The following is a 12760-nucleotide window of genomic DNA, read 5'->3' as shown; positions in this document are numbered from 1 at the left end:
GGATGAAAACTTTGGTGACATAATAAATTGTATTAACATTGTATATGTTAATACAATGCAGCAAATTCAAAACTGTTAGGAATGCCATAACCATGCCAATACCATTCCTAACATACAGCTGCTCCATACAGCACTCAAAGGTTTTTTATTTAATTCTTCTTCCAAAACGTTTCTTGTAATGAAGCAGTCTTGAGTAGGGCTGTGGCTATAGATTATTTTAGTAATATATTAAATTCTATTTAATATTATTAGGGCTGTCAAAATTAACTTGTTAATGCAGATTAATCCATCATTCTTAATAATCTGATCAACATTTTTAAGGCAATCGACCCATCCACAGTGCAGAATGACTCAAAATCCCTGAAATGTTTCTGTCAATGCATTTTGGGCAGTTTTTCCAAGCAGAGTTACCTTCCCACACGCGCAAATGGGCAGTTGATCTGGTCGTGACGGGCAGCTGAACCAATCAACTCAGTGTGGAAGATGATAAACAGCACATTGGCCCCAGTTTATGGGAAATGTGAGTATTAAAAAAATAAGACGGAACAGTCGACCGACATAAAGTATTGTGCAGGAAGGAATTTTCTTTTCACCGAAGCACATCCAGGTTAGAATATCACATTAGTGCAAAGCATACGTTAGTCAGGAATGCTGCTAGCACTTTGGCTAACAGTGTTGATCAAGTTACTTGAAAAAAATAATCAGTACCTAATTACTGATTACTTCCCCCAAAAAGTAATCCTGTTACTAGACTGATTACTTATTTTCAAAAATAATTAGTTATTTAGTTACTTTTTTAAAATATGATTTACAACCTGAAGAGGTGATAAAGCGATAGATCTTTCAACCCAATTCTACTTTTTCTGCCTAATCCATCATACAAAATGTAATCAAATGGAAAAGTCTCTTTTTAAAACTTGTTTATTAGTTTTAATCTTTTAACTTTATGCATCAAGCAAAAATGTAATTATCTGCAACATTCTCTGACTGGAAGAAATTAGTTTAACATTTAAACCTATTTTCTGCACATTCCAGCACATAAAATAAAATATTTTTTGTGTTTACACTCAGTCTTTCAAATAGATGCAAGTAAAACACAGCAGAAAATAAATAAAGTCAAAGACTAGCGGTCCTGTTGCTCTATTTTCACCTGTAAAGCAGGAGTGGGGTAGGCGGAGGGTTACCCTGGTGCAGGTGTGCCGCGGTCAGTGGAAGAATCCGCGAGTTTCTCTGTGAATTTCACATTCTGTGGTAGCGCACTCAGTGCTTGTTCGGACGTTTTGGGTTTTGTCGCTGTAAAAAGAAGTTTTCTTCCCACGCAGTGAGCAGCGGACACTAATGTTTTTGTCACTTTTTATTGAATCAAACTCAAAGTAAGGTCAGTACGCTGCATGCTCATACTCTCTCCCACACTCGTTATATTATCCATTGTTGATCTGCACACAGCTGTTGCCACGAACATCGCGCTCACTTACGTCATTATCATGAGACACTCATGATAATGATGTAATCACAGTTTTAGTAACGCAGTAACGCAGCGTTCTCACGGGAAAGTAACAGTAATCTAACTACCTTTTTTGCAATAGCATCCCTTACTTTACTCGTTACTTGAAAAAAGTAATCGGATTACAGTAACGCTACTGCCCATCTCTGTTGGCTAACGCGTCGCCCAGATTGCAACAAACCACCTTCACAGAGCGTCGGGGCCTCAGTAGGTCTACCTCAGACAAACTGACTGACACAATTGGTTGCAGGCAAAATTGTAAATAAGAAGCGCTCAGCTCTCCTCTCGCACAATGTCAATAAGTTAGTTTGTCTTAGTAACTGGCTGAACAGGGCCGCATTAATGTGGATAAATGTTTACAGAGAGTTTTTTGCTAACATGTTTATTAAACATCTTGAACATTCATGTTAAGTGCATATATATTCCCTTTTTTGAGTCTCTGTGCTCATGCAAAAGAAAATGTGATTAATGTAGATTAAAAATGAATGGAATGTAATCATGATTAATCAAAATTAATCCACAACAACCTGTGATTAATCGTAATTGTTTGACAGCACTAAATATTATATTAAATATATAAAACACCAGTCTCTCAAAATGAACTGCTCATTGGTTTCCATTTTAGAAATTTTGATAAATAAATTTGTCAGGATGGTGAAAAAAACAAACAAAACAACTAAATAATTTAATTGTATTTAGGTGCCATAATAATATTTTCTTTTTAAAGAAAACATTTTCTTAAATGCAAAAATATATAAATAATCGCAAGGACAGTCAAACATTAAAGTCAAATAAAATATGATATCTATGCAACTCAAACTAAGGCATGAAAAGGTACCTTTACACTCTCTTCTTGGAAGAGTTTCTGACGTTAGTAGGAGGCAAAAACTGTTTTTTTACGAGGTAGATTTGGTGGTTCAGGTTTTTGACGTTTTTGCCCGTGTGTGTGTGTATATGTTTAAATGTTTGAGAGTTTGTGTCTGTAAGCCTTTAAAGGAGTTTGTGGTACCTCCAGCGAAGAAAAGTGAGCATATCAGCATTGTGAAGTTTTTCATGTGCATTGATACAAAGTTTTAGCGCTGCTGAAAACAAGTATCAGTGTCGAACCTAACAGCCCTCAGGTCAGTGGAGTTTAATGGCCCATGTAAACTTTTATTGACTTGTGAAAAAGACGTCCATCCATCCATCTTCTTCCGGGGACCACCAAGGTGTTCCCAGGCCAGAGATATAATTTCTCCAGCGTGTCCTCCCGCTCCCTCTCCTGTCTCTCATAAACAAGACCAGGAGATATTTAAAATCTTCCACTTGGGGCAGGAACTCATCTCTGACCTGGAGTGGGAACTCCACCCTTTTCCGGCTGAGGACCATGGCCTCAGATTTGGAGGTGCTGATTCTCATTCCCACTGCTTCACACTCGGCTGCGAACCATTCCAAGGTGAGCTGGAGGCCATCACCTGATGAAGTCAACAGAACCACATCATCCGCAAAAAGCATGAGATTCTGAGACCACCCAAGTGAAAGCCTTCCGCCACTTGGCTGCGCCTAGAAAAATTATGAACAGAATCGGTGACAAAGGGCAGCCCTGGCGGAGTCCATCACCCACCAGGAACGAGTACTACTTATTGCCGGCTATGCGGATCAAGCTCCTGCAACGGTTGTATAAGGATCGAATGGCCCGTAGCAATGGGCCAAACACCCCATACTCCTGAAGCACCTCCCACAGGACACCCAGAGGGACACGATCAAATGCCTTCTCCAAGTCCACAAAACACATGTAGACTGGTTGGGCAAACTCTTATGTACCCTCAAGTATCCTTGAGAGGATGAAGAGCTGATCCAGTGTTCCACGACCAGGACGAAAACCTCCTGTACCCGAGGTTCGACTAACGGACAGACTCTCCTTTCCAGCACCCTGGCATAGACTTTCCCAGGTAGGCTAAGGAGTGTGATCCCCCTGTAGTTGGAACACACCCTCTGGTCGCCCTTCCTAAAGATGGGAACCACCTCCCCGATCTGCCAATCCAGAGCTACCGCTCCTGATCTCCATGCAACATTGTAGAGGAGTGTCAACCAGGACAGCCCTACAACATCCACAGGATTCAAGAACTCGGGGCAAGCCTCAACCACCCCAGAGGCCTTGCCACAAAGGAGTTGTTTAACTGCCTCAGTAACCTCTTCAAAATAGATGAATCAATATCCTTCCAACCCCTTCAAGATGGGTTTTCTGTCTTCCAACAACTTCTCACACTTTCAAGGTAATACACCTGGCAGTTACATCCGTGCTCTTTGGCTCTGTCCACCAGTTCAGAGGTTTTGGTGTTGGATATGTGAAGACTTCTCACAGTGTCTGAAATGTAACATTCCAGCCTCTCCTTTAGTGTGCTTGGTGGGCGACTTAGATGATGTCACTACAGAGATAAATACAGTCCACATGGTTCTCACCACCCTATGCCTTGCCAAGGAGACTGTCCTCATTAACTGGAAAAATAAAAATAATCTTAATTTTAAACAATAGAGAAGACCGTCTGAGAGATAAGGCTGTCTTGATACAGCCTCTGCCACCACATTAGATCAATTCCTCTGGGCTCCTTTGATCAGCCCCATCATCTAGTTGGGGTGGGGGGTGGTTTCGTCCTGCCTTCATTATTGTAGTTGATGTTGGGGTGGGTACGGGCTTGGGGTGCCTGGGAATTCCCTCGAGACCGGTTTCTTGGAGGGCTCGACCCAGGGGCCGTGGTCATGACCTGGATGAGGTTCTGGTGCCTCTTGGGTGGTGTTTTTCTGGCGGCTGCGTACAGCAGAGCTGGGGGAGGGTCTGTGCTGGCGGACATGGGTTACTGGCCTGGTATCCTAGCTGCAGGGGTGGGCTTGAAGACTTCTGAGGTTCTGGGGCAGCTCCGCCTCTGGACTGATGTTCTGGCTGGGCCTTGGGTCCTGGTTGGTGTGCACTTTTTTATACACACTACACCATCATGCTTCACATACATATAGGGCCTTGGAGGCCTATAATGGCGTCCAGAAGACGGTAGTTTTTTTCAGTCTCACTTCTGGTACAGCTGCCCACCTCCCAATTTTAACAGGTAGATATTGAGGGCTCTCTAGAGGGGCTGTGCTGACACCAGCTGCTATCTGGCAGAGGGTCAGATAGAGGCCCCTCCCATATTTTAATTGCACTTTAGAACAGCACGCACCACCACACGGAGCGAGGCATTGGGTCTCCACAACCTCCTGTTCTCTGTTTGCCATCTGGAGCGGCGGGCTGGGAGAAGGATCTGGCCATCGGGTCGGGGTCTGGGTTGACAAGGCAGGCAAAAAAAATATTTATGAATTTGTTTCATAAATCCATGAGATAGTGGATTAGTTTACCTGCAGTTTCTGTGGTTTCTTCCTCATTTACAGCAGCTGGACTGTGTTAAATGCAGTCAAAGGTGAGAAGTCAAAGGTGGTCCTTGCTAAGCAGTCACTGCAGTATTATCTCTACAGCTAAATATAATTCTATAGAATGCAGGTTTAAGGCACTTCTGGCTCGTTTCAAACCTAGAAGCTACATCCATCTTTTAAACACAGTCTTTTAAATGCTGGTACTTAAATTTTGGCAATGGATCTTTTACTTCCTGCCAAGTGCAGTGTGGGGTTTCTTGTCACTGCTTGTTCTGGTACATTTGCTAATATTTGATCAGCTTGAATTTGGGAGCTGGTGCTGGTTTCTGAGCCATTATTGAGTGACTGGTGGGCTCTATGTAAAGACTGAATAATGAATCCTGAAAGAGAAGCAAATGACAAAAATGGCTACAGTGCAGAAGATATGAATGAACTGAACTGTACATATAATTTTAGAGTCTGTTGTATTAGTAGCACAAAAATAACCATCAGGACTTTTAAATACTTCTAAAATAAATTGTTTTTTTGGCTGAGTATGCATTTTTGGCTAGCTGTTAGTGGGCGCAGTGCCATAGTAGGTGGAAAACAAGTGTCTGTGTAATGTATTATTCTAAGCATGTGACCTGACATTTCAAAATGTTGGGACCACCTGACACGCAGTTTCAGCTTGGATGTAATTATACTTGCAAACTATTACTTTGAATCAGTATTGAAAAGATTGCAATTATAAACTCAAGCAAGGAAGACCAAGAACATGCAAAATCAAATGAGCAGAGTCAAAGTTTGTGGGAGAAGTAGTTAAGTTTTGTAAGGAAAGAAAACACAAAAAGGATAGAGACGAGAGAGAACAGAAATCTGGCAGAGAGAGAGATGGCTGGCAACACTCAGAGTAGGACCCAAGTGATTTATCCAAGTGTCCTGCATTAGTCAGATGGATGTTGCTGTGCACAGATTAAGATTAGGATACATTCATCAATGCAGCAATGGACACAAATGCATTACAGGCAGGGAGTAAACAAGGCAGCAGCCACCAGGCGAATCAATGTACATAATTAAAAGAATAATATCGAACAGCCATCCATCACATGTCCACAGCTGTTCACCATTGGCCATAGATCACCTAAAGGACACTAAGCACAGCACTGTAAATATGCTGGACTGGTATTTACAGTGATCAGTATTTCATATAGAATTGTGAGCTGAAACTCTGAGCTAGTGCTAAAGTGTCAGCCAGCGTATTGTACCTTTTTTCACAGTGATCATTCTAGAGTCTGCCATTCCCAGTCCAGGAGCAGCAGTGATGGATGTTTTCCAGATTTAGTCATTCAGTTGATCCCCCGCACCACCCAAACACCTGCAACATGCTCTCCCTTCAATTATCAGTCAGTCAGAGTTTATTAGTACAGTAGCCTTTTTACATTTTAGTTCAATTCATACTATTAAACGTATTACTCATAAACTAAATCAAATAAAACAGACATGAAAATTGATGTTGTTCCCGGGATCTGCTGGAGCCACTCGCCTAGCTTGGGAGTCACCGCACCTAGTGCTCCGATTACCACGGGGACCACCGTTACCTTCACCCTCCACATCCTCTCGAGCTCTTCTCTGAGCCCTTGGTATTTCTCCAGCTTCTCGTGTTCCTTCTTCCTGATGTTGCTGTCATTCGGAACTGCTACATCGATCACTACGGCCGTCTTCTTCTGTTTGTCTACCACCACTATGTCCGGTTGGTTAGCCACCACCATTTTGTCCGTCTGTATCTGGAAGTCCCACAGGATCTTAGCTCGGTCATTCTCCACCACCCTTGGGGGCATCTCCCATTTTGACCTCTGGACTTCCAGGTTATACTCGGCACAGATGTTCCTGTACACTATGCCGGCCACTTGGTTATGGCGTTCCATGTATGCCTTGCCTGCTAGCATCTTGCACCCTGCTGTTATGTGCTGGATTGTCTCTGGGGCATCTTTACACAGCCTGCACCTGGGGTCTTGCCTGGTGTGATAGACCCCAGCCTCTATGGATCTTGTGCTCAGAGCTTGTTCTTGTGCTGCCATGATTAGTGCCTCTGTGCTGTCTTTCAGTCCAGCTTTGTCCAGCCACTGGTAGGATTTCTGGATATCAGCCACCTCCTCTATCTGCCGGTGGTACATACCTGCAGGGGCCTGTCCTTCCATGATGGTTCCTCCTCTTGCTCTTCTTTCTTGCTGCCTGAGGTATTCATTGAGCATGCAGTCGGTTGGTGCCTGGGTCGGTGCTGACACTCACAAGTCCCTTCTTCCCTTTGTCCCTTTGTTGCTTAGCGTACAGCCTCATTGTGCTGGACTTGGGGTGAAACCCTCCATGCATGGTAAGTAGCTTCCTGGTCTTGATGTCAGTGGCTTCTATCTCCTCCTTTGGCCAGCTTATCCCAGCAGGGTACCTGATCATGGGCAGGGCGTAGGTGTTCATAGCCCGGATCTTGTTCTTACCATTCAGCTGACTCCTCAGGACTTGCCTGACCCTCTGCAGGTACTTGGTGGTTGCAGCTTTCCTAGCGGCCAACAGTGGGGACAGAGCATCTCCTTGGTAGATCACGCACTTGATGGTGACTTGTGCTATGGACTTGAAGTTGGCTTCTAGTGTTGTATGCCACATTCCCATTGAGTTCCTGATGAAGGCTCTTAAGGTCCGGTTGATCTTGTACAGGTCCACAAATTCCAGGATCCAGGTGTGGGGCATCGAGTCAGGGCCTAACACACACACATTGCGCCTGACCAGCCTTGTGTGGGTCGTTGTTATACTTCTCTGCTGAGGCTGCTGCTCTCAGGTCGTAGCCCCGGATATGAGGAAGAAAATCGATGGATGGATGGATTAGCATACATGTGACTAATATATCATTAAATGTGAATATAGACCTGAGATAATAATAATAATAATAATGGATTGGATTTATATAGCGCTTTTCAAGGCACCCAAAGCGCTTTACAATGCGATGTGAGGTATTATCAATATATTACTCCATTGTAATCACATCAGATGATGGATGTATTTCACAACAAAGAGAAAAGGACAGAAGGACAGGGAGAAACGAGAGAATGAACACTCTCCAACCCAAATGTGACCCTTCTGCCCACTCGGCTGCACTATAGTCACAGAACGTGAGCACTACCCACTAGGCAAAGTGTAATTTAAAAGGATGGGGTGACCTTTCCTCTCTTTTTCTTTGGCTTGTTGCAGCTTGATGCGTCCACTGCAAATCCCCTTTCTCTAGCTGCCCCCCGACCACACTCCCCTTCCACACACCCATGTAACCTCATCCATCAAGCTTCATTGATACTGTTGGATATGTTCAGTATTTGAGTAGAATAAATGTAATGTATATATGCAGGGGGGGGGGGGTGCAAAATGGTGCACTCATTTACACATTTAATGTGTATGTTAAGCTAAAATGTGTATGTGAAGCATATGAAATTAGGAACATTTCCCTTCCAAATACTCTGTGCTGCTGAATATGGCTCAGAAGACACACAGACTGTACACACACTCCTGTTTATGCAACTGATGATATGCCTGCAGGCTTTGGAACAGAATCAATCATGATGGGCAGAAGTCAAGACTACACTTTCCTGTTTCTGTTCTCCCACTACACCATCGCACTTCACCAAACATTCGCTGTTTTTTGTTTGGAGTGGCCAGTAAATCATTTTCTTCCCAAAATCAAAATTTGACAAGTCAGTTCCATTTTTGCTTACGGCACGACCCACATGTCCAGTTGTTTGTTCCTAAAAACTCCTCTAAAACATGTGAGGATATTTGCTGCTACCTGTAGCAGGAAATAGTATTTTCAGAGGTTCTTCGTTTAGTGGCAAGACAACATTGGAAAACATCATTAAGGACATTTTTCTAAGAAAAACACTGCTTTCATTAAACCTCAGCTGTAGTTCGAGGATGTTTTCCTTAATTTAGGCATTCGCATCCCTATTTAATAGCACTTTCATTTACAGCAGCAAAGGACCGTATCACCACTCATTAAACCCAAAATTCAGTCTGTTACGTGCATGTTGGCAGATCTCGGGCACATCCCATAGATGCTTAACTAGCATCTGGGGAATTTGGAGGCCTGGTCAGTGGATTTCACTGTGTGTTGTTGTTTTTTGATCCATTTCTGAGCAGTGCACTTACACCAGCACAAGTCTTTTTTGTATCTATAACTATATTTTTTACCATAAAGTGACGTCTGCATTAAAATATCAGGATAAGAAACATTTTTAGATACATTTCTGAGTACTGAATAGTCATTGCACAACACAGGCTTTTGTATACATCTATATTATCACATTAATGATAATCAAGTGTTTCTGTGCTTTGTTTTATTAAAATATACATATTTAGCTGACAGTGGATCTCTCTCTGTGGCCAGGAGCTTATCTGCTACGACGTAGTGATAATGGGGACGGTGTTAGATTATTTTGAGGGTTTTTGCATAGAAAGTCATTTGTTTATTCACTGAAAATATAAGAAAATCAGTAGAGGAGAAAACAAATGCTTTGCAGAGAGTGCAGAAATAAATGCATGAACTCACACGACGTACACTAAAACAGAATAGTCAGAGTATTTTTCAAGGTGTGACCCAGAGATGTACTGAGGTGTACACGGTGAGCAGTAATAGTACAGACACTGGTGTAGCTTCTGTACTCACCAAATCAGGCAGAGCACTTGATAACTAAAGTTGTTGATGTTTTTGGTGTGTAGTCAGAATCCTTTGGCTCATTATGACGTGACAATACCGGCTCAATAACCAATTAAAATAATGACAAGCACAGACAATATTTTAAAGTACGGCAATGCTAATTGTTCTTGAACACTAGAGAACACTAATATTTGTCAATCATGTTGATCGCAGATTGGACTAAACCTTTGAAAACTGTGTTGAAGTGGCTTTATTCTCAACAATCTGTAATGCCAGGCTCACACTGTGCGATTTTTTCAGTCGCGCGATTCAGCTCCTGCTCAAACTGTACGATTGACTCGCAGGGGTTAGAAGTTCATAGGTCACGATGCAGGGTCTCACACTATACGGCCCGATGCTCTGATGCGACCTGAGTGCTCACACTGTGCGTACATGCACAACACGTCTGTGTTGTTGTTTCCGGAAGAAGAACCCGGAAGTCAACCGCCAATAAACAATAAGAAGAAGAAGAATCCGGAACTGGGGAGACTGTAATCCGGGAAATTTGAAAATGCTCACCAAAGAGAAACGCGCTGCCTTAGCAATGTGTGCCATTCTGTGTGCAGAAAGATCTAAAAATAAAAAGCGACTGCGTGTATGGACAAGGAAATGGCTAGGAAAACGTGGGCAGTACGGTCTGTCAATTCTACAACGAGAACTGGAGGTAAGCAGCAACAGCTAAATTGCACTTACCTACAGGACTTTATCTGCATGATGATGGGTAAATGTTTAAGACATCTGACGCTTCTACTTTCAGTAGGCAACATTTAATTTTAGCCTATTAGTATTTTATTTAATTGGATTACTGGCCATTAACTACAGTACTTTTACATTTTACTTGAGTAGCATTCTAGTGAATGACTTGAACATCTACCAAAGTGATTTTTGGGACATCTTTCTGCTTTATACAACATTGGTTAAATATCAGTCCGACTCTTTAATTATCAATAACATTCAACCACTATTATGTCGCTTTGTTATTGTGTGTGTTCTTGACTTTGACTTTGTTCTGTGTAAACAGGTAGATGATATGAGGGGTTTTCGGGACCTTCTCAGAATGTCTGTAGAGGACTTTAACTATCTACTGGAGAGGGTTAGTCCTGCTATCATCAAGAAGGATACACACCTCAGGAAGGCCATCAGCCCCAGGGAAAGGCTTTCAGTTACCCTACGATTTTTGGCAACAGGCAAGTGTGTGGACATGAAAATTCTGTAATGCTCACTATAAACTCCCTTAAACTATAGAATGCTGGGCATGAAGCAAGGTCATCTATCTATATCACATTAAGAAATCAGTTCACCCATGCAAGTACATACATATTTTTGCTCTTCTACACCAGTTATACTGGCCCTGTAACTGCAAGTCCATCTATCCACCTACACACTAGGAATACGTTCATACTACATAAGCTGCTACTACTGCATATATTCTACATCTGTCACCTAAAATCTGTCACTCTACGAAGCTGCATCCATGTCCACTATCCACCTGACATTATTTAAGACACTTTGTTCTATTTGACAGGTGAAACCTTCAACTCATTAAGTTTCCAGTATAGGATTGGAAGCACCACACTGAGCAGGATTGTCATGGAAACATGCACAGCTCTTACCTGTGCACTGCATGAAGATTACTTGAAGGTAATTTTGACAGAAAATACATTACCCATGCTCACACTATTGAAAGATTGACTTGCACATTGTCAAAAACGTCCCATCAGTTAATACAGCAAGTTTTCACCAAAAACAATTCTGAGTCACAAATGTATTTGTTCAGTCTTTGTTACATGTGTATATAAAAAAGTAAAGTGAACTCATAGTGTGACAGTGACTTGAATGTATGGTTAAGAAAGGAAATCATGAATTCACCAGAGATTCTTTTGCTGTATCACTTTCTACTTGTCTTTCACAGACACCATCAACCGAGTCTGAGTGGAAGGCCATTGCCAGAGACTTTGCAAACAAGTGGCAATTTCCACACTGCCTGGGAGCTATAGATGGTAAACACATCTTCATCCAACCCCCTCCCAAGAGTGGCAGCATGTATTTTAACTACAAGTCCAGGTTTTCCATCATTCTTATGGCTGTTGTTGATGCCAATTACAAGTTTGTGTATGCAAGCGCAGGGACACAAGGTAGGGTCTCTGATGCAGGAGTGTTTGCCCATTCAGACCTGAAAGAAGCAATGGACACAGGCACACTGAACTTTCCCCCTGCTGATACCCTGCCAGGCACTGATGCTATGATGCCACACATGCTAATTGGAGATGATGCTTATCCCCTCCGACCAGATCTCATGAAACCATATCCATTTCGAAACCTTAACACCGATCAGAGAATATACAACTACCGTCTGTCCAGAGCACGTCGCGTTGTGGAGAACGCTTTCGGAATTTTGGCGAATCGCTTCAGAGTGTTCAGAACAACAATTTGCCTGGACCCAGACAAGGTTGTCACCATTATCTTTGCGTGTCTTTGTCTGCACAACTATCTCCGGGACCACAGATCTGACGCCTATGTACCACCTGGCTATGTGGATTCTGAGGATGCCAACCACCAGCTGGTCGAAGGTGCATGGAGAAGGGAGGGAGAGCTTCAGTCAGTTTCAATGGGCCTTGCACGGAACCCCTCAGTGGAAGCAAAGAAACAACGAGATGTCCTTTGCGAGTACTTTGTCTCACCTGCAGGGAGTGTTTCATGGCAAGAAGACATGGTGTAGGAAGACAGAAGGGTTGTTTTTTGTTTGTTTTTTTGTTTAACTTGCCTTGTTTACTTTCCAAAATTTACTAAATAAAAAAAATCCCTTTGTAAATACTGACAAACAATAAATCTACCTCTGGGAAATTGCAAAAATGTGTTTGTTGAGGTATTACAAAATACATAGTAAATAGGTGTCACCAAGAAAATTCTAATGTACAATTTGAATTAACTGTTGGAACATTTAAAACATTTGAATGAAGCTGTAATTTCAATGGACTGTGTTTACAGCAGGAACTAGTAAACTCAAAAATATTCTTAGATATAACTGTTTGAAATTTATTATTTAAGTTACTCAGAGTTGAGCATTTTCAGAAAGGACATTGGCTGGGTTGATGGGGCCTGGCAGTCTGGGGGGGCTGGACCTGATGAGGTTGGGTGGGATACCAAGGTGGCCTAACCGCGAA

General features: G+C 42.5%; 1 protein-coding gene across 1 annotated transcript; it reads left to right on the top strand.

The window, feature by feature from the left end:
* The first annotated feature begins 11056 nt into the window (after positions 1-11056).
* LOC121812051 (protein ANTAGONIST OF LIKE HETEROCHROMATIN PROTEIN 1-like) lies at positions 11057-12355 on the top strand. Its single transcript, XM_042213118.1, has 2 exons — positions 11057-11237; positions 11509-12355. Exons 1-2 carry the CDS (start codon positions 11187-11189, stop codon positions 12313-12315), a joined length of 858 nt encoding a protein of 285 aa, XP_042069052.1. The 5' UTR covers positions 11057-11186; the 3' UTR covers positions 12316-12355.
* Positions 12356-12760: the final 405 nt, after the last annotated feature.

Source organism: Haplochromis burtoni, unplaced genomic scaffold (genome assembly GCF_018398535.1).
Source record: "Haplochromis burtoni strain Fernald_Lab_line unplaced genomic scaffold, NCSU_Asbu1 Contig_419, whole genome shotgun sequence".
Lineage (NCBI taxonomy): Eukaryota > Metazoa > Chordata > Actinopteri > Cichliformes > Cichlidae > Haplochromis > Haplochromis burtoni.
The sequence above is the reverse complement of the archived record's forward strand: the minus strand, read 5'-3'. Positions and strand labels throughout refer to the sequence as shown.

Bases quoted from the DNA above. Each gene is read 5' to 3' on its own strand.
- LOC121812051 (XM_042213118.1), top strand. From the start codon at position 11,187: ATGGAAACATGCACAGCTCTTACCTGTGCACTGCATGAAGATTACTTG. The intron at 11,238-11,508 runs GTAATTTTGACA...TGTCTTTCACAG, and splicing joins TGCATGAAGATTACTTGAAG to ACACCATCAACCGAGTCTGA.